At 43.3% G+C, this 26573-nt stretch overlaps 1 protein-coding gene across 4 annotated transcripts in view; it reads right to left on the bottom strand.

Moving 5' to 3' along the window:
- atp2b1a (ATPase plasma membrane Ca2+ transporting 1a) overlaps window positions 1-26573 on the bottom strand; it is a 34287-nt gene that overhangs the window by 4431 nt on the left and 3283 nt on the right. For 3 of the 4 annotated variants that reach the window (XM_085769492.1, XM_085769493.1, XM_085769495.1), the window contains exons 2-19: window positions 20265-20795; window positions 11868-12065; window positions 11322-11579; window positions 11077-11202; window positions 9079-9240; window positions 8433-8471; window positions 6238-6393; window positions 5901-6115; window positions 5332-5574; window positions 4979-5220; window positions 4137-4374; window positions 3141-3320; window positions 2967-3054; window positions 2747-2853; window positions 2350-2541; window positions 1518-1731; window positions 1211-1422; window positions 926-1033 (exon numbers count right to left, since the gene is read on the bottom strand). In XM_085769492.1, coding sequence (XP_085625618.1) covers window positions 926-1033; window positions 1211-1422; window positions 1518-1731; window positions 2350-2541; window positions 2747-2853; window positions 2967-3054; window positions 3141-3320; window positions 4137-4374; window positions 4979-5220; window positions 5332-5574; window positions 5901-6115; window positions 6238-6393; window positions 8433-8471; window positions 9079-9240; window positions 11077-11202; window positions 11322-11579; window positions 11868-12065; window positions 20265-20457 — 3171 coding nt within the window. In that variant the 5' untranslated portion in view covers window positions 20458-20795. The remainder of the gene's footprint in view (window positions 1-925; window positions 1034-1210; window positions 1423-1517; window positions 1732-2349; window positions 2542-2746; window positions 2854-2966; window positions 3055-3140; window positions 3321-4136; window positions 4375-4978; window positions 5221-5331; window positions 5575-5900; window positions 6116-6237; window positions 6394-8432; window positions 8472-9078; window positions 9241-11076; window positions 11203-11321; window positions 11580-11867; window positions 12066-20264; window positions 20796-26573) is intronic. The other variant, XM_085769494.1, reaches the window with a different exon arrangement.

Here is a 26573-nt window from a genome sequence, read left to right as displayed (position 1 = left end):
GGCTACCACCACTTTCACATCCGGGAAATTTAAATAACTTTTTATTTTTATTTATTTCATTTAGTAAATAATCATTCTATCAATTGTGATGGCGATCTGCAGATTATTGGATGACTCAAATAACTGTTAGTTGCAGCCGTGTGTCATGATTCAAAAAAGCCCCAATGATTAAGATCATATACATACAGTACATACATGCAAATAATTTCATCTTGGTTTGATAACTTGCTTATTTAACTTAAACATGCTAAAATAACTAGTTTTTGTATTTTTTGTAAACAAAGCCGAAGCACCCTGGGTAATTACTGAGGCAGCAGACATTTACTTTGTACCAGTCATTTCTTTTCTTTTTTTAATCAACAACACAAACACCTCTTAAGGCTGAAGCTATGTGCACTCAATGCAACACTGTGTCTTATCAAGAAACACTGGCCGACACCGCTCTCTTCCTTTAATGAGAGTGGATAATGACATATCGTACACACCGTGGGTGGGCAGCGAGCGCAAACTAGAATTACCTCAAAAAGCCATTATAACTCCGAAGGAACCTTATCTCTCAGCCTCTCACAAAAACGATAAACACATAAACACATAAACACAATCCCTTTCCAAGTACAAAGTAGCTAAAAGAAACTACAGCAATTTCCTCCAGACAGACAGAAAAACAAGCCTCAGAGCTCAACAATGTAAAACAAGCTGTGATCAACTCATTCAGGTGGCAACATGAAATCTTAAGCTCGGCGTATTATGCACTACAATTACACCGTATGGTTTGTTCCACAGTTATTTAAATCTCCCTTCACAGCAGACCGCTGCTGCCATTGAACACCTACTATGCCACTTCCAACACAGGGGGGCAGTGTTATCCCACATGTTTCTAACTGGCTGGCTGAAGGTGGAGCTCAGCTGTATTGTCTCATCTTACCTGTCCCCACAGCAGAGAGCCAAAGCCTAAGAAAGTGCACCAGAGCCACTGGTCGATGGACAGAGCCACACAGCTGAATGGCTTCCCTCCAAACTGCACTATGACAATCTAGAGGAGCAGGAGGGAGAGAGGTGGAATTAATTAGAGAGGCAACTTTTAGATTTGATATTTACAGGATGAGGTCTTGTGGGATAGATAATCTCCTTTCATGTGTGAGTCACTGGCACATTCACAGAGAAAGTGTGCAACTTTGCAGAAGGGGTGGGGGGGTCCAGCCTACTTTACCTGGATAATGAAGGTACCAAAGACAATACTACAGAAGATAAGGTTGTTGAAGATGCCGTCAAAGACGTTTCTCTCTCCGTGGATCTTGCGGGCGTTGATCTCGTTGAAAAGCTGCATCAATACAAAGGTGTTGAAGACGATGGTGTAGTGTTCAGAGGGTGGGGCGTGGAGGGGTGCGTCCCTGCCGTTGTCGATATCAAAGATTTTCTCGCCTGTGGAAACAGTCAAGAGAAAAATTGTTTCAATTAACAGACAGATTTACCGAAGAGAAACAACGTCCAACTATACGGCCGTTCTAACGTCTTACCAGCAAAGAGCAGAGAAAAGATGATGATTAGCTGGAACACCCCCTGACCGAGGATGTTCTTCATCATGGTGCGGGAGATGAGGGGCTTGTTGCGGCCATATGGCTTCCTTAGCAGCAGGGCTTCTGTGGGGGGCTCGGTGGCCAGGGCTAGAGACGCAAAGGTGTCCATGATCAAGTTGACCCACAACATCTGGACTGCTTTCAGTGGAGAGTCCTGGAGAGACACCAGATCCACTTACATTTTCATGATATCACACGTTGTGGGAATTCAGCGCATAAATTGGCAGCGATTCCACTTGACTAAATTGCCATGTGGAAAAAGAAATTATTTTGTCATTTGCGCCATAATTGAGTGCACGTTTATGAGCTGTGGTGGCAGGAGCGATGATGAGTGTGTGTTTTGACATGAGGTCCTAGATTGATAGTTGATGGGAAAGAGAGAAATGACAGGTTTCTCTACACAGGAACAAATTGTGTCACAAAAAGAAGAGTTATCATTATAGTGCAGGAATTTTTGAGAAAAAAAGACAATTAATGCTGAGAAATATATTGAATATGTAGAATAAATGTGCAGTATATTTTTTTGGGCTACACTTAAATCACTCTATTAGCCTGCAGAACTTGGCTCAGGTCAACAAAAGACATTAAAAGTCATTGTAAAATCATTTCTACTACAGGAAATTCAATAAAATGAAACAAATTGCAGAGAATTTAAGGTGGGCAGCACTTACTACTGTATTTTAAAACCTGCATCTGCAATCAATTTGTAGTTATTTCACTCTACTTTTGCTAAAGCCTTTATTATTATTATCTAGGTAAATTGGACTCTAACCTGTGTGATGCAGGCTCCTGTAAATGCTACAATGACGGCCACCACGTTGACAGTTAGCTGAAACTGGAGGAATTTGGAGATGCTGTCGTAGACGTTGCGTCCCCACATGACGGCTTTGACGATGCTGGAGAAGTTGTCGTCAGTCAGGATGATGTCAGATGCCTCCTTGGCTACATCTGTGCCAGCAATGCCCTGGAGACAAAAACCATAATGATCAAGGATCTCCATCTAGTCACAACATGTTTAAAATCATTATGTCTCTGCGTGAGCATTATTTTTGCAGACTCAACTGTTTGTGGCCCAGTTACAAAATAAAGTTCTGTGTTGTTTTCTCACTGAATACCGAGTTAGCTTGGATTAGTGACTGGAACATCACGTCTGTAAACAGAAGACTCACCATGGCAAAGCCAACATCGGCTTTCTTCAAAGCAGGACCATCGTTTGTACCGTCTCCTGTCACTGCCACCACTTGTCTCTGTTCTATCACGGTGCTGTCAATAATACCTGGAATAGTAAAACATGAATATTTAAACACCCTTAGAGCCTGAAACAACACACACGCACGCACACGCTGGTGACAACAAAATGTTTCATACAAACCAGAAAAACAGATCTACCTTTCACTAAGGTGTGTTTGTCTGTGGGTGAGGAGCGAGCCAGTACTCGTAGTTTGGGCCAGATCTTGTCAATGCGTTCTTGTTCAATCTAGAAACATGAGACAAAACCTAATAGAATCCCAACAGTACAGTACTGCAACAGTCTCTGACGTACAGTATTTTGCTGTGGCCCACCTCTCCTTTCTCGTTGCGTATCCTTCGGTTGAACTCTTTGCCCTCCAGGCAGAGGAAGTCGTCTCCGGGCAGGAGGATGCCGCACTTGGTGGCGATGGCTCGAGCTGTATTGATGTTATCCCCGGTCACCATTCGCACCGTGATGCCAGCGCGTTGGCATTTCCTGATGGCGTCTGGGACCTGGAGGAGGAAAGAGGAAACATGATCAAAGAGGAAATGCATGTTGTTTTTTTTGCCAGGGGATCGCTGGGGAAAAATCAAAATTAAAGCTCCATCAAGCATACATATGTAAGCTGTAGACACAAACTAATGAGTCCTTCTGTCATGAGGGTTTCATTAGTAATATTCAACTCTCAGCTGGCTGGTCTCCGCTCTCCACAACATACAAACAAACTGAGGGGAGGCACTCCTACAGACACTTCAATATCAGAACTGGCGCATTGGTTCAGTATTTTATGTTTGAGTTAACATTGACTTCTCATTTTTAAAACTGGCTGATGCAGCATCTCTTCCACCTCCTCCTCACCTGTCTAACACTGATCTGGAGGAGGCTGTGTTCTCCAACTCATTCTCCGTAACCTGCAATCTCTCCAAAAAAACTGCAATCTGACATTGTCGACCACTCCATGCTGTGACTTGTTAGCTGTTCGGAGGTGAGAAAAAAAGCGTGGGTTTGAACTTTCTCTAGTTTTTCCCTTCCCTTTCATTCCTGACATAACTATTTCTGTTATTTTATCATGCGAACAACCGAGTGCAACACGATGAATCTCTTCCAGGACAGGCGGTCTGAAAATATGCACTGTTATTTCCAAAATGTATTAGTGATATAAGTGTACCCACAAGCAAGCTGCATTTCCATTATGAGTGGTTCCCCTGAAAATTATCCAAGACACGCAAGTCATTTTGTTTATGAGATCAAATTCTCTCCAGCGGATTCAATTAAGTCCACAATTATTATGTAACCACAGGCTGAGGGTGTTTTTTGCAGCCACTAACCTCGGGTCTCACTGGGTCTTCTATGCCCACCACGCAGAGGCAGGTCAGTCCGCTGAGGATGTCGTTTTCGTTGTCCCAGTCAGGCTCGCCCTCGGAGACGGGGAAGTCTCTGTACGCAAGGCAGATGGTCCTCAGGCCCTCGGAGGCCATGGGCTCGATCACTTTCTTAACCATGTCGTCTCTGTCCCGTGGGCGAAACACCTTGGCCTCGCCACTTGCTGTCAGGATTTTATAGCACCTGGGATGGGAAAAGCGGATATATCGATATATATATGTAAGTGTTGAGAAGAGGGTTAAGACAGAGGGGAGAGGAGTGTAGGAGGGCAAGGAAGAAAAGGCATTTAAGAAAGATGTGGATGAGGAAGATAGGTAGTGAATTGTAAAAAGAGAGGATCATTTGGATGAGATAAAGGGGTAAGGGAGGAGGAGAAGACAAAGCATTTGAATGGTGAGCTGGAGTAGTAAGAAGTCACACTAAGCCGTCTGTGGGTTAAAAAGAAGCCTGCTTGGTTAAGAGGCTTACAGAGTTGTTACCGGCTCATTTTCTCAGCCCCTGTTTTTAAGTCTCAAAGTAAGGGGCTTGGGTGGGATGCACTTGAACTTCTTAGCTGCTTAAGCCATTACACATATCATTTACTGCAAAGTCTGGCCAGCTGGAGCAAGTAAAAAAACCTACAGAATAACCTTTCATTGAGTAAAATCATTCATGTGGGCAGGACTGACCAAACTTTAAAATTCCACCCCCCCAAAAAAAAACACCAATATAAAAGACACAATCCAACATATAAGACAAAAACAACCACATACAGCATTAATACCAAAGATAAAAACTGTTTTCTCACTTTTTTAAGAGAATTTCTGAGGCTCCTTTGCTGAACATACGGTAGCTGCCATCAGCCATCTTCAACACAGTGCTCATAGACTTGCGGACTGAGTTGAAGGTGTACACTTTGTATAATTTTTCTTCAGGGATCTCGTTCCGGATAGCCTGGTAGTCACGCTTCAGGTCAGTAGCAAAGCCAAGCAAGGCACATTCGGTCTTGTTACCCACCTGCCGTGGCAGGCCTCCTTCTTTCTCTGGAGACTGAGGAGAAATTGAGAGGAGAGCAAGTTATCTCCTAAAGGAAAAATACATAATATAATCAGGGTGACACATGGGTGTATGTTTCCGACAGAGAGCGCTTCACAAACATACCATGATCTTGGTGGTGTATGCACAGTTGACAGCGATGCCCAGAATCAGGATGTCTAAAATGGAGGGGGGGATGTTCTCTGGCTCAGGGACTTTCTTGTTGTGCTTGTCAGCGAGGTAGGCCTGCACCACGGTCATGCGGTTCATCGTCAGCGTACCAGTCTTGTCTGAGCAGATGGCCGTAGCGTTACCCATGGTCTCACAGGCGTCCAAGTGACGCACCAGGTTGTTGTCTTTCATCATTTTCTGTAGGAAGATACACAATGCGTCAGATGGTTACAAACAGCTACCAGCATGCACAAGGAGAAATTCAACGGGTACATTTTCTATTCTAATAATGGTTGTTTTTTTTTTAAAATAGTGTCCAAAGGTTATATGTGCTGAAATAATAGCTCCTTGGTAGGATAAAGCCCTCTGTTGGCCAACAACTTCAGCAGAGGGGATCATTGCTTGGCTTTAAGGTATCAGTTAACCAAGTCGTCTTGACTTAACAGCCTGGCTGCTAGTTTTAATAGGCTAATGTGTAAGCTGGTCAGTGCTGGGCACAGGTCACTTGGCTAGGGAGACTTTACCTTGACGGAATATGCCAAGGAGATTGTTACAGCGAGCGGCAGGCCTTCGGGAACGGCCACCACCAGAACGGTGACGCCGATGATGAAGAATTTCACAAAGAACTGGATGTAAATGGGCGTGCAGTCCTTGTCCCAGGGTAGATTCTGGATCCAGAAGGTGTCTACTACAAACAGCACCACCAGAATAATAACAGTGATGGCTGACATAACCAGTCCTGGGAGGGAAGGAAGGAAGAAGGAGGATTGGTTACTATTAACAGAAGATACTCTGAATAGAAAATGTTATGGAAAGTTGTAGAAAAAAACAGTTGTATTGAGCTGCGTTTGTCTGACTCACCTGCTTTTCCAATCTGTACAGCTAGTTTGGTCAGTTTGCCCTGGAGGACAGACTTCTCTTTCTTTGGGAGGTTGGCTTTCTTCTTCTCCTCAGCATCAGCTCCCTCATCACTGTTCAGAGGCTGCATTTCCATCGCAGCTCCATCTTGTGCTTTAGCTGCAGCAAAAGAGAACGAGGAATAGCTGTTAGATAGCACCGGCCGTGACGTTGGACTGGGGTGAAGTGATGCACACAATCTGGCATTGATGCAACGTAGCACTGTTTCTGAATATTATAACAGATTTGATACTGAAATGCAAAGGATTGCTCATCATACTCGTCCAGGTAGAAACAAATCAGCATAAAACAAAGGAACAAGGGCTGCGTTTGTCAATCTGACACCATGCGAAGCCTTAAGCCTATTTGCTTATATTTGCAAGACCAGAAATGAAACCGTATTGTTGACTTTACAACGTGTTAGGTTATTTCTTTCAGGATGCAATCCCTTCCTTCCTTCCTTCCTTCCTAGCATTTAAACAAGTATATGAACCCAAACAAGTTTAGACTAGATTGCAACCATTTGAATACCTGATGCAGCAGGTAACAAGTCACAACACGTAGCTTCAGTTGCTTCATATGTCAAACCTACGAGAGCGTGGGAATTTCAAGTGTCATGCGATTGAGCACTAAATTTCAAGATGACTCGAGATGTCACATCATGCCAAATTTTAGCACGTGTCTTTTTTTTTTTAATAGTGGAATTTAGGAAAAGTCACTGTTATTATGTTTGCACTGATCTGACTGATCTGACTGCACAGTAATTAGCAGAAAGATTCAGAAGTGTAATTAGCATCTTTCCACCTAGAGATTTCCAGAGCAGGTTAACCAGCTAGTAGTGTCTGGGATCTGTCTGAGCAGCAGCACCCACAGCAGTTGTTGCCAGTTAAATTCCCATAAATCTCATTCATCTTTTTCCTCAGCGTCCCTAAGGACCCCCCCCTTCTCCCTCCCCATTTTCCTCGCCTGCAGAACTGACAGGAATCCCAAGCCCACATACAACCAGGTAACCTTGGAGACACATGGTCTCTAATGGCGAAGCAGAGTGGAGAGGCAGCCGGCAGGCCAGCAGGGGCTGGGCTCTGTCGTGTCACTCACCACGATAAAATCATTAGTTCTGCGGGGCACTGAGGCTACTGAGGCTGCTGCTGCTGCTGCTGCTGCTGCTGCTACAGGGAAACCGACACATCTCTCCCATCCTTCAGTTACTTTCTGCTAATATCATTACCGTTCATTATGTGGGCGTCTTGTGTAGTTTCAGCAGTCTTGCCTTTCGTGTCTAATTTGTCAATGCTGAAAGCTCTATTTACTATGGTATGGACTGTGGCGTGGCATTGTGTGTGAACGTATGCAGCAGGGGGAGAGGAGGGGCATTATCGCTGGGCCGCTGCAGCTGCTGCTGTGGACTGTGGCTTGTTCTGCACTTACATGGCCTGTGTAATCTCAGTCTAAAGGATTACTGTTGATTCCTGGCAGGCAGAGGGAATCTGTGCACCAGGGACTAGCGCCAGGGTTGTGGCCACAGACCCAAGCACTACTGATCATGGTGTCCCAGGAGGACTACAAGCCCGGTTAGCTGTCTGAGTAACCCCCCCCCTACCCCCCAAACAGTCTCGTTAGCATTGTTGTGGGTCTGAAATTGCACCAGTTGAAGTCGTACGGGTCGACTGTGAATAGTTCAGGTTGGGCCGTCAATAGAAATCAAATAGTGGGGGCCTGAGGGAGAGTCAGAGAGAGAGAGATGGGTGGGAAAGCAGATGTTCTGGCCCCAGAATTGTTGCATGGCTTTAATCTCCTCATCACTAATCGCCATAACTGGATTCAGTAGCACCTGCTGCTCAAAGCGCAATGTGCCAGGGAAGGACGAGAGAAGAGGAGAGAGAGACAGAAGGGAGGGTCAGACAGTACAATGGATGGGCAAGAACATCCTGTACCAAGTATATGCTGACACGGGGTCATGCTAAAATATGCAACTCCTCATTACTTGCATAAAAACCACTGTGGCCAATTATTAACAGATCCAGATCTTAACCTACAGCCAGTGCTGTTGAATGGAGAGGGAGGCTAATACAAGAAGGTAGGCACTGAGATGTAAGACAATTACCGTACATATGTGTGTGTTAAGTGTGTGTGTGTGATAGTGTGAGGAAGCAACTTACCTTTCTTACGATTTTCCACAGATCCATCCTGCTTTTTGTCTGCGGAGAAATACACCAGAGTGAGTGTTGCTATGTAGATAATTGGTTACAGTGCCATTAACCACTGTTGTAAAATATCAGTATGGATGGAAGCTGTGTTTATAATCACGTTAACTATCTTCATCACAATGTCCATAAGCAGAGCTGCAGCGATTAGGCCATTGAGCATAAAACTGACAGAGCCTCACCCAGCAACTATTTGGTTAACTGACAAGTAAGTAAAGTTAAAGTAAAATGCCAAATATTTGCTGGCTCCAGTTTTTCAATGTGATGTTTTTTTTCTTTATCTTCCGTAAGACCTTGAAATGTTCGACTGGCAACACAAGATATTTGAAGAAAATAAAAATGGTGGGTGATGTGGGAAATTACAGATATTTCAAGAAATGAAGAAATCATACATTAGATTATTGGTGATGTAAATAAATAATAGGTTCTGGCCCTATCCATTATCAACCAAGACTGATCTACGCTCATAGTGAGGAAGCAACTACACCTCTGCAAAAGCCTGCGAGAATCTGTCAGATGTGTGTGAGCAAACACGTCCACCTTGATGATCGATACCGACGGATCGATGCCGGTGGAAACAGGCGGGGTGGGGGACACTCACTTTTTCTTTGTTTCTTCTTCTCCTCCTTTTCCTTTTTCTTCTCCTCCTCGTCGTCCTCGTCGTCCTCGCTGCCCCCGAGTAAAGTGAAGATAATTCCAGTTTGAGAGTTGACACCGACAGCAGTGACCACCATTTTCCCTGAGCCTTCCATTACATGGGTGCCTTTAGACAGAGGAGGAGGAAAATAAAGAAGTGAGTCAATAAGGGAGGGGACGTAGAAAATACTGACTGAACGATACGCGCTGTTTCAATTTGTTTCCAAAGATTACTTAAACCCCGTTTCTGCTTCAGCTTTGACCGTGACATTTCTGACTTATTTGCTGCTTTGACTTTGGTTCAGCCTAAATATTGAGCTAGATTCCTTTGCTTACTAAAGAAGGTGGTTTAGGCAGGGATTTCAAGTGGCATCTTCAGCTCCACACAAAGTTAGGGAAAAATAAATACCCGTTTTCAAATGCAGGCAGTAAATAGAAAAAGGGAATGGCCCATTTGTGAGTAAAAAAGAGAAAGATGCAAATACCCTCCAAACCTTTAATCAACAGCCTTTAATCAAAAGCCATTTGTCAGGCTGGGTGAATTAATGGAAATCTCAGAGGGTTTCTCCGGAGTTTAATATCTCTGGCTCACTATCCTTCTCAGGACACAGGAAAGTCTTGTCGATTTATACAGGAAAAGCGAAGAGAGCGGAAGAGAAAACAAGCCGCAGTCTGAGAGGGAGAACAGCAAGAGGCCGAAAAGAAAGGAGGTAGAAAGCATTATAAAGCTCTCTCATGCCTTTGTTAATTAGAGGATGCTTTCCTTTCATTCGTGAGAGTGATGGCAGAAGGGATACAGCCTGTGCTGAGGGGAATCTAAAAGCAGCGGTTGCACACACACACGCGTCGCACGCACACACACTCACACACAGCTCTCTTGTTGGAGGTGTGCCAACAGAGAGCTGGATGAACTAAACAAGAAGTGTTCCTCCTGACTCCCTCCACACTTGTGCGGAGCTGAGCGGAGCAGTGAAGACAAAGCTATCTGACAGCAGAAGCACAGAGCCGAGGAGGCTTTGTGCACATGGAACGACTCCAACGCACAACTCAAAAACTATTACAGCTTCAGATCTGCAGGGGGGGTGGGGTGTTGTATGGCTGATAATTGATTAGAGCGAGGAGCAGCAGAATGAGGAGACCAGTTCACTTTCTAATTCCAAATCCAGTTTGTCGTCGGGAGCCGTTGCAAATGTACATCACAGCACTAGAAATCCACACAGAGACTTATCTTAAAATGCAGAGCACGAGCTGTGTACTACACCGAAAGGCGCTTTCAACTGTTCACAGCTGATTTAAGTAAAATCTTTGTTTTCATATTGTATGAGGATTATTGGTGTGAATCAAATATTAAACACGGTTTGAGGGGGCTTATGAATGAAACATGAGACGTTGCTCTGCAGTTGAGCACGCTGTTCATTTAACTTAACAGGAAAAAGTCCCTGTATTACAGTTCAGGCGTCTCACCAGTGACCTGCTGGCCACAATAGACTGATGAATGTAATGTATGCCCCAAGTTTATTATAGATGTACCTTTAAATGAAGTCTACAGTGCTGCACAGTAGATTAAATAAACATTACATGGATGATTTTGTTTTAATAACTATAATTCATTTTTCAAAATCAGATTAGAGTCGGTTTTCCCCATTTACCTCCATGTGCATGTGACCAAAACTCTACAATATATTGCATTTTAATACGAAGGAATTGCTCAAGGGTTACTTGTGATTTAAATTCCATAAAGACTGAGCTTGGCTTTAAGGATGACGAGCAGGGTATTACTTTAATTAAATCAACTCAGTTTTCCAGATGTCTACGAGCCTCGTAGATCATTTTTTAAACAGCATGAAGTGAGCATGTCTGATAAAATAACACTTTTAATTATTTTTTCCAATAAAATCTTTCCATTTTACAACCCCTCCTCAGCAAGCAGGGAACGTGGCATAAAACTGAGGCTTCACGTTACCTGATAACAGCATCGGATCTTTTTCTTGTGTTTTCTTGACATGGTCCGACTCCCCTGTGAGCGAGCTCTCATCGATCTTCAGGTCGTTGCCTTGGATGAGGACTCCGTCAGCAGGCAAAAGGTCACCTGAGACACACGTAGACAAAACATGTCTTTAATTTGGAGGACGATAGAGTTTAACAATTAGAAATGAAGCTTATTATTTGTGATATCTGTATCCTAAGCAGCTGTAACTCTCCTCTTACCATATTTTATTTGTGCAATGTCGCCGGTCACTATCTCAGCCACAGGAATTTGGATAACTTGTCCTCCACGGACGACAGTGAATTTCTGCTCCTGCTCGATGCGGCTCTGGAGGCCTCGGAACTGCTTCTCTTTACTCCAGTCGTTGAACGCCGTCACCAGCACCACGCAGATGACTGACAGAAGAATGGCGGCTCCCTCGATCCAACCCGCTTCCGACTCGTTTTCGTCCTCCACGCCTCCAGCAGCCTTTCCACAGTCTGCGGAGAGAGAGACACGGGGAGGGAAAAGCTCATCACAATATCCCATCATGCCGTCTTTCAGGCACAAACTGAGACCAACAAATTCAGTGTAAGAGAAAGAAGCATTTCATTTGGTTTTAGCATGAAATAAACTGACAGAATAACTAAAACAAAAACAACTGACTGTTTTAAAATGTGTTATGCAGGAGCAAAACTATTCAAATATCCAAACACAGACTAATAGTCATTTACAGGAACATGAACCAGTGCAAAGTACAGGAAATATCATTTTAATGAAGTGCTTACTCTCTCTTTTGGCATCTGGAGGTTTATAAAAAGAAAGGCCTAGTGAAACTATGGCTGCCACTTCTAGGATAATCAGTGTGACATCCTGTAGTGCCTCCCACACTAACTGTAAGAAAGTTTTGGGCTTTTTGGGTGGTATAAAATTCGCCCCAAACACTGTTTTCCGCTTCTCGATGTCTGCAGGCTGTCCACTTAGACCTGGGGAGAGAAACACAAGAGAGAAAAGCGTTTCAATTGTCAGGTTCAGAACTCAGATCTGTTGAGAGATGCAATGTTACAATACAGATAGCATATGTCTGCGTCACAAAAGAGACAGGAGGAGTGCTTGTTTTTTTGTTTCGTTTTTTTACAAAAAAAGGCAGTGAATGGTCACTGGGCCTCCCAAAAAAACACGATCCCCCCCCAAAAAGGACTCAGCATTTCTGGCAGCAGGACACACTGTGGAGGCGACAACGCCGGACAACAATGACACACATTCTGCGGGCCACGTCAAACATTTTCACCTCTTTCAGGCATGCCAGAGAATGTGACAACAGAGAGGGTCAGAGCTAATCCCGTAAACTGCCTTTTTTAAAGACAATGACTGAATGACTGGAGAGGTTGAATCAGCTTTAAAAAAAAAAAAAAGCCTCACAGGTGTCCGACGTGCATGCTACTGTCCTGTTATAGAGTCATCTCTCTGACACATTACATGTCTGGCTGGCCGGAGACCCATTCATCCATGTGGTGGCACGGGGAGCGTTCTGCAGCCACCCATTCAAAATGCCTCCACATTCAAGGCACAGTCATATATTCAAAAGGGCCTTCGCACATTTGATGATGCCTGACAGTTTTTCAGCTCTATTCATGCCGACTGACTGTGTGTGGGCGGCTGTACAGACTGGATGGAGCTGTTGTGTGTGTGTGTGTGTGTGTGTGTGTGTGCGTGTGGCGGCAGCAGAGAGGAGGTGGAGCAGAATCGGGGGCCAGAGAAGAGTGACTGTGTGAAACTGCTACTGACAGGCAGATGGGGGGTGGGTGGGGGTCGGGGCTGAGGGTGCAAAGGACCGAGACTATTAAAGAGAAGGAGCGAGTGACGGCGGAAGAAGGGGAAGCTGCACTGGGAATAGCAGCATCTCAATGGGGGGAAAAGGATCAGAAGGGTCAGTTTATGGACAGACAGAAAGACACACACAAACACACAGTCAAGTCTTTCTCTCTCTCACACACACACACACACGGAAAGCCTAGAGGTACAACACACAAATGGCGACACCACATTTGGATAATGAGTCTGTGCGATGACAACAGCACAGGGAGTAAGGTACATTGTTCATCTGGGAATGAGACAATTCTCCGTTGTCACGTGAGCACGGACGCTGCCAAAACGGGACCACGGAGGAGGAGGAGGCTGCTGCTGCTGCTGCTGCTGAATTTTGATTATTGCAGGCGAACGGGAACAGATTTCACTACGTCAAAGCACAGTGGGCGAGACAGGTCTACCAACCCCGTTCATGGAGAATTAAAACATGAACTTGTCCATTGATCAAACAAAGCATCATCTCGTGAAATAAATCTACGTTTTTTTCCTCTATAACACTTAAATCTTGTCAAATCCTGTCCGTAGTAACTGTAATACACAATACTGAAATAAAGCAACTAGATATTACAGTACTGTACAGACAAGCAGCTGTGTTGCATTCAATAACCATGAACTGTTGGTGCTTAGAAGATGTTTTATGAAGCTCTGTGGGCTGACTGCAGTTAGTGAGATATTATTCTTGACCTCAAAACAAAGTTGTCATTGTCAGGTTAATGTTTTTTATTCATGTACTAAGAAAAATACCAACTGAAATGCACCACAATGAATGATGTCATGGTTTTTTAGGTGGTTTTGTCCCATGACTGTTAAGATGTGAAACCAAATCTGATACTAGTTCTCGGTTTTTGCTGGCAACACATTTTCCGATTCAATTTTTTTTTTTTTTAACAATCAATACATCATTATAATAACCAAGAGAATTTGATCATTCAGTAATTGCTTTTGTGATTAAATCTTATAGAAAATATACAAAATTTAATAAAAGTATAGGACGCAAAGCACCCAAAGCACATCTTCAATGATTACCATAGGTGTTATTATTAATTTTGTCAATTGGCTGACTGATTAATCAGGCATCCTTTAAGCTCTAAATGTTTTGGGATACTTCAATTAAACAAAATGAGCGACGCATCTGCAATTATTCTAATGCTTTGTCCTAGTTTAATATTACATGTGGCCATAACTGAATTACAGTAGCCTATATCAGCGAGCTCCACCTGTGTGAACTGTTTCAGTGAGAAGTGAGACCGCTGCATGCTGTGCTGTGTGCATTTATGGGTGCAAGATCTAACTTAATTAAAACATGACCTCTCCGCTTGTGTTTCTCTCACATTTCCATCACATTTCACCCTTTAAACAAGTTTCGGTCCACTTCATTAAAACAAGAAAATAATCCTTTTATCGCTACTTACATGGTTAATTGACATTACGACCTCACACTGATGCATACTTTTCTAAAAGGGAGGTGAGAGGGAACAATGACTCACTGGCACAGCACATTAAAAAAAAAAAAAAAAAAAAGGTTATGAGATTTATTCTGCATAGCTGCCTGTTGCTGCTCCCTGGCTGTCTCTCACCGTCTGCTTTGATTCTCTGCGCCTCTAATGAAAACATGCTGACAGCTAATACCCCGTTCAATTTTACACCACATTTTCCCTTTGCATTAGAGCAGCGAACACGAGTGACAGGAGGAGGGGGGGGGGTGATCATCATCAACATGCCGTCCCCTTTCGCTGGGTACACAAACAGAAAATAGGTTGGCCTTGGCGTCCCCTCGCATCATTTTAGCACCCAGAGTGTGTCTCAAGTCAAGCAGCTAATCATTAACCATTTAATTTGGATGCTTGTCCCCAGCTGACCCCTCGGAGTACTGTCATTTTAGCCACTTGAGAGGGGTCAAGGTAAGGCCCGTCACAATAAAATGCATCAAGGTCTCACTGTTTTTTTTTAAACTGCCTTCACATTACTGCTGCAGACAGAGAAGCACAAACACGCTGTCCAGTTCTGGGAGACCAACCCCTTTAATGGGCAAGCTATTTGAAAGCCATCTTGCTTCAAACGATAATATGTGCCGTTTCACACAATAGCCCAGGGAGCTTAAACAGAACAGCAGCAGAAAGAGAAAATCTCACTCGCAGTCGTATATAGTAGCTGAGCTTCATTAGACACTTAAGAGTCTTTGTGTCATTAGACCTCTTGACTCTGGAAGTCCACTCTTCTTTTCATGCTTTCTTTCCAATCTCTGTTCACATAACGGGAGTGCGTCAGAGCATTTTAAATCACTATATGTGAAGCGTAACACACAGAAAAAAGATGCCAGAGAGTTACGCTTGTGCTTTTCAACCCAGATGAGAACATTTGGATTGTTAATTGATTTTTTTGAAACAAGTCTAACGAGTTGAACCTGAGAGAATTTGTTTGTGTTTGTGTATGATTCATCTGTGGTTTTTTTTTTGGTTAACATCCTCAGCGTCCTAAAAACAGGAAACAACAAAATGAGCTACTATGGTTGAAATGTTTAACTCATATCCTGGGTGTGCCACAAAGAGTCTAACAAAGATCAATGGATTATTCGATTCCCTTCACCTCTGCTCAAGTTGTAGTATCATACAACTCCTGATTTGAAGGGTTCATACAACAGGTATCCACTGGGTAGCACTAGCAACAGTGTTTTGCCTTATCAAATGGCTCAAATGTAAAAACTCAGTCTCTGGGCACATAAAGCAGACACGCCTTTCACTTTTCCTGCAATTTTGAAAAATGGCTTGGTGACTCTGACATGCAAAAATAATCACCGCGGTTGTTTTTCTGAACTTCCATTTGCTGTCATTTTTAGCAATTACATCCCCATGCTTCCTTCTCATTTCCAAGCGATCAGGGCATTTTGGGCGTTGTTGCACATAAGCAGATTCTGTGCTAATGAGCAGGGCTTTGCTTAACGAATGGAACAGCAGTGCTGCATCCTCATTATTGCGGCCTGATCGTTCCACTTTGAAAAGGCAAGGCGATAAATGGGAGTTTTTCCGTTGCAGTTTCATCACAGAAGTACAGAAAATGTGTTTTTGGTAGCCTTGGTATCCCCCCTTTTGTGGATCTAATATCACCACCCATCTCAGGAATTCTGGGAAGACCACTTTAGGGAGCTCAGTTTCCACCTGGCAAGCTGTACCGGAGAATCAGGCTGGACTATGAATAACACAAGGGGACGGTATCTTCACAGCTCCCTAAATGTTTGAATGCTTTGTGCTCATCATTAAACAGGTTTTAACTTATCTACTTCACAGATTAAGGCTCTAAAATCCCCAAGACAATAGGACCAGACATACGCTACGACAGCTGTGCCCATGTTTAATAAGGAAAAGCGAGGAAACACAAGAGCTAACAGCATACCTTCCCCCTGTTCCCACTATACAGAAGCAGGGTCTGGGCCATATGCTCCACTACTCACAGGCAAGAAGCCCATCTTAAGCACATCATTTTGAATTCAGACATGAATACAAGCTGCGCGAGCCCCCATGAGTCACAAAGAGTAAGCTATCATTTAACAGCCTGAACCGTCCTGTTGTGAATGAGGGGGGTGTGGTGTCTGCAGCAGTGACAGATACTGTACAGACAGCTTGTCACTTTTTTTGAATTGCCCTCTCCAAATCGTGGAAGCCTCTCTCCGCCCCGCCGGTCGATCAGATCAATAGGCTGGAACCCAAATATTTGACTCTGCTAAAACAGCGATCAACAGGGAATAACCGTGGAAAGGAGAAATAGGGGAACGGTGTCAATAATATCGATGCAAAGTGGCCTTGCGCATTTGATAAGTCTCATTATACAGAGGAGACAGAGGATCCAATAATAGGGAGTAAAATAAATGAATAAATACAAAAAGCTGTTGTGTGAGCTGAAAATATTGATGATGCAGTGTGATGTTACTTTTTCCAATATTCCAAACATGCAAAAAACTCAAGCTCGTGTTTCCCAATTCTCCTCGAGGCGTTTATGGACGCTCCAGTTGATCAAACCGCACACACACTAACCGCTTTTAAGCATCAACTGATTTGGCAACTCCCAATTCTAAATCCAGACATCTGGGTACAGTTTGGAACGACAATGCTACGACCCTGAGCTGTGATATTCAATGCTGAGAAAAATGTGGTAAAAGGATGGGAATTTTGTTATAACAGTACTCCAGTGGTTTAATGCTGCTCTTTACACACCACTGAGAGAGACACATTAAAAAAGGGAAAAAAAAACACAAGACTAGTCGCACCTAATGCAGCAGAGGCTCAGACATCCTGACTCTGACCATGAAAAATAAGTAGAGCCCACTCCGCAGCATCGCCTCCCTCGACGGATGCACCACTGACAAGTCTGTCAGAGAGCGGGGGGCTTTACACCAACATTAAGACTCCCCAAAACCTGCATCCTGACTCCTGAGTGCACTTTTCAATGGAGCCTTCTCAGTCTGGTAAACACAGAGGACTTCCAAATGCCGTGCCCCAAGAAATGTAATGCAACCTTCAAGTTAAAAATGTGTCATCACCACCACCAGGCCCGGGCCAAGGTAACCCTGGTGACATCACTGGTGTTATTTCCTCAGGCTTGACAACGCTCCCACAAGAACACATACGGTATTATACTAATATTCTCACACAGTCTGAATACTAGTATTTCAAATGGATGATTTTTATGCGTAAAGACAAGTTGGAGTTTCCTTTTCTGTGCCACTGAGGTTTATATAACCGACTATGCAACAAGACCAAAAAAAAAAAAGGGGGGGGGGGATAAACGGATACCCTGAGAGGTAAAACTGAGAGTTAACTGGTGCTTATTTCATCGTGTTTAGCAACAGAATAAACAATCTGCGCACACAGAGGAAATGAACTCATACAAATAAGACCAGGCCAACAGCCAGAGCTTCAGGTAGTGGTGAGCTGTCTTTCCAGTACACAAAGGGCATCCTCACCACTTTTTTTTTTTTTTTTTTTTAGGAGCAGGGATTGTTTGACAAGCACGACAAGACTAGAAGGACACGTGTAAAAACAAGAAGTTGGTTAAAAATTATCAACTCGTAGTTTTGATCTTCTCTATCTGTGATTATTGTCCTTCAGGCTTCACCATTTATTTCACAAGACCTCAGCACTGTGACTGGGTTAATGGTTTACATTTGTCTAACAGACAGATGTAATATTTGAATAAGCTTCTGGCAGAGTTCATTGTCACAGTTCGTAAAGTGCATTGTACACTGAGCAGAATTGACTCTTTTCACTGAAAAACGAATTTAAATCACAGCTCAATCAACTGGAATCTGAATGAATCGGGAGACCTGAGAGATATTCAAAGTTCAGACTTCAGACTTGTGGCATGGAAAATAGCAGTGCCATGTTATATTAAATTCAGCATAATCCAAACAGACCATGTCTCTAGGTCTTAGATTTTGAAATCTAGTTGGGTAGTACATTCATGCACAGCTGCAACAAGAAAGTTTAGTGTCAAACTTCTCTGGATGAAAAAAAAAGGGGGAGAAAAAAAAAAGAAAAAGCTCGGAAACGTGGAGGATTAGCAAAGGATTGTCTTAAGAAGTTCGAGAAATGACCAACCAACTAATTAGAAATCCCTTTTCAATTGTCAAGCTGCTGTAATCTTAAATGATGGCTTAATTTCCCCAAGCCAATGACGAATGAGCCGATTCTAAGTATCAAAACTCAGTGGCGCCGTACCAAGTGGGACAGCACCTGCTGCGAGGGGGAAACAAATGTGAACCTCGTCGAGCTTATCAGAGCAGTGCAGTCGCAAATAAGTGGAGGAGTAGAAACTTAAACTTTCTACAACTTCCCTCAGAGCTAGAAAAACAATAAACAATGTTTATTCTCATTATTATCTCTCAGTTTTTGCGTCGTCTTTGATCATTGTGAGGACGGTACTGTATATAGGAGATGTGTGCTGTGTTGAATACTGATGGAAGCAGAGGTTGAAAATCAATGCTAAGTTTTAAAGTAGTCTGACAACAGTATTCTGTTACCTGCTTCCAGTAAAACCAATACTGCATTAAGACTTCATGACAGAAAGCGCTGCGATGTGATGTGGACTCAGTAGAACGAGCACACTTATGAAACAACCGTGTCGCTCATGCTACAAATATGACAGGCCTCTCTGTGTTCACCGACTTGACACAGCCACATACATGTTTAGACAACTCGCTCCCTCTCCTCCCCCCCGACTGACAAATTCCAATTCAGCACTTTCTTCACAGTTCAGACAAAAGGGGCCTGCTGGGTTGTGTATGACTGACAATGGAGGAAGCAGAAGAGACTGCACGCACGGCGGCGTAGCATGTGCGCCGGCCGCGCTGTCAATACACGCAAAAGGTCAAGAATCAAACGGTTCGCTGCGGCGGCGATTATTGAATGAGCGACGCTCGTAGCAACAGCGCGGTATTTACGGCATTCCTTTTTGGTTAGGACATTTTTTGACTTGCTTTGAGACACTGCATACAGAGGATTGTTGCTGCTACAGTGAATATGCGGTGCCGTTTTAATCTGGGATCAAACTGAAAATCCCCTCCCATAAGAGTTCAGTCAAGGTCACACTGGCGATTAGGCAGACTGTCTATAGAGAGACAAACTGAGACAGAGAGAGAGAAAGAGTAGTTAAAAAAAAAAAAACGAGTGGCGCTGTGCTGTCAACCACCACCGCTGTGTGAGGTTGTACTGTAGGCTAACCGGAGATTTTTCCAAAAGAATTAACATGCTCTTATTTTTTCACGGTGAATGGTTTGGTGGCAGGAGAGCGATTCAAAAAATGAAGTCACTCCTTCCCCTAACATGTTCAAGTCATTACGACCCAGCCTTACAGCCTCCTGTTTTGTCCGCCACATGTGGGACATTGACCTGCCTGCAGCCTGGTGCAGTGCCCAGGCAGACAGCTGGTCCGTCTGAAGCCTACACACAGAGACACACACAGAGACACGCACACACGGAGACACAGAGGTGAAACGGGAGAGAGAGAAAGAGCGAGAGAGAGTGGGAGAGGGTGTGAGGGACATATCCAGAGGCCTTGAAATAGAGCAGGACCGGCCCAGGTCAGAGCCAGCCAGCCTGGCCACCTGTCTGGCATATGAGTTTTCCAAGGAAGTGATGTCAAGGTATCCACAATGTGGATAACACGGCCGCAATGACACGCCTCCTAAACTATGTGTGCGCCACATTAGCATTCCAACAAGCACTCACTACTCTCACTGTTGTGAAAACATCTTGTATTTGATCCAGTTAAAACACCACCAAAGTCATCATCGTGTTGAGTGTAGTGGAAAAACGTTACTCTACCCTCTGTAGGTGAAGTTTTTAATCGGCTGCAGAGTCCTTGAATATCCCCATAAGATTCTCCAATTTTGCTTATTGCCTCGGCGCCCCTCAGCTCCATGAGCGAGCGCAGTTCTTTGAGCGTGCAGCCAAACTCTCCATCGTGGTTGGCCTCCACCATGGAGTTCTTCACCCCGCTGTATGAGTTGTTCGCCATTGTCTCAGCGCCTCTCCACTCGGTTGCAAAGCGTTGTTGCTTTGGCTCGATGGCGGGGGTAAAAAAAAAAAAAAAAATTAAATTTAAAAAAGGAAAAAAAAAAATTTGAAGACGGGGAGGGGAAGGGGGCTGGAAAAGCTTAAATCCTCAAGAGTGCATACACAGTAGTAGTTCCCATAAACAGTTGACAGGCCCTTCACAGGCAGCAGGAGTCATACGCCAGGTAGCAGGGCAGGGATATTACAAAACAAGCCATTTCCCCTTGGAGAGCTGAGTTCCTAGTCTTTCATGGTGACTGAGGATCACCCACAGAGCCGGAGATCACCATGCATGAAGATCTGAAAGAGAGGAGCAAACAATTAGTTGAGTTTTAGGTCCATTTCTGACTTTTTTCCCCACAATCCATCCCTTCCAAACAAGATAAGAACACAGATATTTTGCAGAGATCATAATTTACAGATAAATGTTGTGTAACTTGATTTAATGCAAAGCCTTCATTCTTCATTCATAAATCTCAATGTCGCGTGTTGAACAATAGGTCTTTGCATCTCTGTTATACAACTACATCAGCACAGACGCACAAGAGGAAACATGGAGGAGGCCTTTTGCACAAAACCACTTGGCTGCTGAGAGAAGTAGGAAAATAATTAGAGAAACTGCCTGGAGATATTGCCAAGAGATTTTGATTAGTTGTACTTGAGTTTTATTAAAATAATACTAATAATTTTGTCATTGGGACAAAACTCTTGTCTGGTAATGTGCACTCTGCTTCCCGGCAAGAATATGTGAGTGGAATGGAGCATTAGTATTCAATAATCACTCAGCTACAAGCTGCTCCCAGGGTTTTTCCTGCTTGGAGAATTTAAAGATAGTCTTTTCCCCTCTGCAATGTTCATCTACCACTGAAGAGAAACTCAATGCTTCTTGTTGCCATTGCAAGGTAAAAGGCTTCCAGCAGCCATCTCCAAATTCAGTTTCCTTCCTTTGCTTGGATTTGAATTGACTCAGTGTGTTTGGTTTCATTTCATTTGCTGCCTTCTGACTGGCTGAAGGGCGCGAGTTAAAACTACTTAATGCACATAAGATACGAGCTTAAGCACTGGCCCAAATCTGTTCGCTGGCCAGTGGCTGGTGAACTACTCGTGGACCTTAAACAGTAGTGAGCCCGGGAAACTGAAAGATAAAAAAGCTGCAGAACAGAAGGCAAGCACGCTCTCATTTCAAATAAAAAAAAAAAAAAGTATTTGCATCACATATCACAGCTGGGTAGTAATAAAATTCAGTAACAACTCTGAAACTGTTCAGTGATCCACTCTGAATCAATCAGTGGACTCACTACACAGGTATTTGGTGCTGTAATTAATAGTGAGGTAGGCAGGGAAAATTACACACACACGTGCCCTGAATGGAATTAAAGTTACTGATTAGTGAGTGAAACAACAACAACAACAACAACAAAAGAAAAAAAAGATAAGAGCAGCCTCTGTAGAGAATTAAAAGCATCAATTATTTAAATTTTGATCATGTTTTTCCTATAACTCTCCATCTTGATTTTGTATTGTTACTGCTAGATTTCTATTTATGATTAGAAAAGCCATGTATAATCCCCTTTCACCCCAGAGATGCCCGTGGGAAAAGCGAAAGAGTTTCGGAGATGTTCTTCTTCTCTACACACTTCTGAGGCCAAGCTGCATGATGAGAACATCGGTTTCCAAGTATGACCAGATGTAAAATATTAAAGTCAAATCGAAAAATCCTCGTCTATCCAGTGAGCACCGTAGGTTTGTGACAAGGGGGGGAAAAAATGTTCAGACAACCAAGCCACAAGCTTCCCTGCAGTGAAACATGTGGGGTAACGTAGTGAACAGGCACCAACTGACTGATTACCTTAGGAAAAGCCTTCTGTTTAATCTAATTAAGACTATCTGTGGCATCAGGGAGCTCCATGGTGCTCTACATGGGGGGAGTCCATTCTAATGAGAGGTTGCTGTCCATTCAGCTTTAATCAGCCTAACACAATGAGAGTGATTCATTCATGTCGGATTGGATTTATTTGAAAGATTCAACAAGATGAGCTTGATTACTAGTCCGAAACAATTTGGGAAACATTATACTGTACTTTCAGGTCTGACTATAATCTGCAGTGAAGGGAACCTGGACGGAGCCATCTGATACATAAGAGTGGAGACAGACGGGGATGTTTTTTCCTTGTCTGGAAAAAATGCTGCCGTTATCCCACAGCTGGGGAGGTTTTACTCGCATTCTGGATTTCTGACTATATAACAAGCATCGAAACGTTTTCTACGAGAACACCGTTAACGGCAAGCAGGACCCTTCAAAACATGCAAATCCAAACTAACGTCCGAAATTCACAAATATGCCGGACCTTTAAACTGGGACGCAGATGCAGGAGGACAGAAAATGTAGCCTTTATTATTGCTCACTGCACAAATGAAAGCTCGCAGCTTATTCCATTGAGATTCTTGGAAACTATTCTGTCACATGTTGAGATTCTATTTGGAGCCATCTGCCATGGAAAACAGGACAGAATTTATTATTTATTACACAGCATAATTGCAGGGCCGGGTGTATTACCGAGGTGGGAGAGATCGCAGAAATATATTTTGTGGAGGAAATGCACCTCTTTCCACCTCTCGTGCTCATCATCAGCGCATGTCGACAAGCCAATTAGGAAATGCAATCATTTCTGCTGTTGTTTTGTCCCAATATTCATCATCGTATGATCGATGATAATCACATCAATTCCTCATACCACTGTTTTCATTTCCACAGAGAAGTAAAAACTGGGATATTCTTCTGCAGGATAACTCCTCCATAATGTCTGCTTCATGTCCACGTCTACATCACACATAGTAGATGTGTGAGAAATGAGACGTTTCACTGTAGTTGCATCGCAAACTGAGTTTATCACTCATGCATCATCATGGTGACACCCAGTGACTAAGCTGTGAGTGTAGATGCAGTAATGTTTTAATTACTGATGTATGGGGCTGAGTTAAACAGTAATTATCAGTTTTGATCAATAAAGTTTATAGTGTGAGTCAGGCGAGATAGTTTCTTTTGTTAATTCTGATGATTGTGTGTGTATCCCAGTGTTTGAGATGATAAATGTGTTAAAGAAATAAAATAATCATTCTATGCAAATACACAAGTAACAACATTAATCAAAGACAACCCAGATGGTCCAAGGTTTTGGGGTTCTTGTGCCTGAGGTGAATTTCATGTGACTCTGGGTAAAAGCATACAGCTTTTTAAATGTGTCCATGCATCCTAAAGGAGTCATCTTGAACAGGAGATATTCCACAGAGCTCATGGTAATGAATGTACTTCTCTGCCCTCTCCGTTCCCCAGTCTTCCCGTCTTCCTCCATGAGCCCTCTTCCCACATTCACACTCCCTAACACCACGAGCGGCAACAACGCCAAGCTGAAGGAAGTGCCAACATTTGCTGTGCTGCGACAGTTTCGGGTTGCGGAGCAGGTCACATGTCACAACAGTGGAAAATCATTGTGATTGGATCTCCAAGCCAACAGCTGGCATGGTATGGTTGAATGACAGAGGACGAAGGTTAACCCCTTGCAGACAAGCCGCAGCGAAACCGTAGCTCAGCATTAAAATGTGCGCCGGTTTCACCCAAAGGACCGCGAGGCTTCCGCGTCACCACGAGCGACTTCTCTATACCCGAGCTATTTAAGGCTGCTTTCACACATTAGATGCACAACTTAACTCTCCACCCAGATGGGTTGAGTCCAGTGGAAAAGAAGTAGATAGGACAAGAATGGAGGCCATCTCAAAATTATACTCATGTCTTTGTTTCCACGCTAAGGAAACCCTCTGGCAGTTTGCACACCTCTACGTGCCAACAACTCGATGCAAGTCAAGGATAGCAATTCTAGGGATCCCTCTGCAATGGAGCTGCCTAATGCGAGGGGTGGTATTTTTAGCTTTCCCCAGACTGCCCCTCCCCCCACAGCTAGCCACTGCTGAACTGGGTCAGGCCATGTAAATGTGGAGGGTACAAAAGCAGAGACACCCAGCCCTCCTTGCGCTGCACGGCTCGTGGCCGACTGAGAGCCGTGGCTTCTTCAACCCCCATGGACCGGGACCTCAAACGCTGTCAGGCTGCCAATGCATAAGAACGCACAGTCAGAGGTGTCAGCGTCAACACACTTTTCCTCTTCAGCTCTTCTTACTTTATGTATGGAGGGATGTGTGATGGCGAAAAGAAAAGAAATCATTCTCCAGAGGCATTTGGACCTGGATTTATGGCGTAGCAATTACTTAGGAATGAGGAATGAGTTTACTTAGCGGATGTCTTTATTGTTCTTTAACTGCTAAATTTATATTGTTCAGATTTCTCCATTTCATTCAATATTTTATTTTAAACAATAAGTTGTTTGATACATTAAAATTAATGCCTGTGTGTTTTCTTTCAAGCATCACTGCAGGTGTTTTTTGCTTATAAATAATTCAATGTACTTTAGTTGTTCAACATTTGTGTAAAGAAATCTGATGTTCAATGAAAAAACAGTCCCAAAGTACAACGTGCAAGTGAAGTGCATGCTAGCCCAGAAATGGGGCAGAAATTTGGCCGGTTACGTCATAAAAATAGAGCAGACACCGGCTCTGGCTTTTGATCCACAAAAAGCCAGAGCTAGAAAACATTTGAATGTGGAGAGATACTTCAAGAATGACCAGCAGATCAGTGCAAAGTGCATATAATCATGATTGCCTATGAAAAAAAGCCTATTCAAAAGAAAATCAAACAGCATGGGCAAAAATCTCATTCAATTCCCACATGCTGAGGTGAAAGTGACTGATTTATTCCTTTTAAATGTGTGCTTTTAAAAGATTCAAACTGTCCCTTATAATCAATAAAGATATAGATGAAGTAAAATCAGAGATTTAAAGGTAAGACACAATCAAGCACTTATCTTTTTCTTCAGTTTCTAAAACCTCATCATTGCCCCATGTAACATGTCACACAGTTTATATAAATCCACTATTTCTGCACCTCATTTCAGCTTCTCATCACTGTGAAGACGTAGGTGCATACGGTAAGAGGTCATGTGGTGCAATCATCTACTTCTCATTTTCTTAACAAGACTGTCCAAGCAGTGCTGAGTCCTGAAAGACTATACTGTTGTTAAGATATCATTAATTCTTTATAGTCACCCACGAACTCTGAAAGGGATTTTTCTTTTGATCAGAATCACATTCTACCACTGAAGACCCCTCTCTGCTCCACCGCGTTTCTGTATTAATATTCAAACGACATGTGTAAGTAGTGTCTGTGAAAATATTATCATATTTTTCATTCCGAGGTCAGAGGATCAGGAGGAGGTGGAGGTTTTATTTAACCATTATGAAGTCTGTCATATACATGGGATGGAATTTATTGCGAAATGAAGCGTCTTTCATCGAGCCACTTGGAAGATGAGAAGCTCTCCGTGGTCTCTGTCACACGTGATTCTACATAGCAGTTCAGTTCAGTGGCCTGAGGTCCTGCCACTCGGACCATTTGCTGCCATAATCCGACCTTGCTGTCCTAACCATTTCAATTTTAGTATGCCATAGTGCTGCTGAGCATTATATTCATTTTAACGTGACTCACAGGCTTGCAACAGGGAAGTGGGTGAAGGTATATTAAGTCTTAAAGCTTGTATATGTTGCACGTCAGCAGTCAGCACTTTCACATCCAGCCTCTGCAAGCTGAGTAACGCATTCAGACTATACCTTTAGTGAAGAGAGGTTCAAGGCAGCCAGCCATCCATTTTTTTCACTTAACTCAGTTCACTTCATTCAATCGTGTCAATTTCAGATTTGTTCAATTCATTGTGACCATACCTGGTGAACTAACAGGGTTTCCAAACGAGAAATTTGAGAGCTACATTTTAAAGGCCTGAGAGACAGAGATGTCTTCATTGTCTTTCTCTCTGAACAGTGTGGATAAAATGACACCAGCAAAGGACTGTGTACCTCATGCCACAGGTTTACAACAACCAGTATCTCTCAACATTAAAACAACCTTGGTGTCTAGCAGTATAATTACATTTTAAAGTAATTTATTTTTTGAAAATCTTCTTTCCAAACATG

This window comes from Trachurus japonicus, chromosome 23 (assembly GCF_045865225.1).
Source record: "Trachurus japonicus isolate A0001 chromosome 23, Traja_1.0".
In the NCBI taxonomy this organism is placed as follows: domain Eukaryota; kingdom Metazoa; phylum Chordata; class Actinopteri; order Carangiformes; family Carangidae; genus Trachurus; species Trachurus japonicus.
The sequence above is the reverse complement of the archived record's forward strand: the minus strand, read 5'-3'. Positions and strand labels throughout refer to the sequence as shown.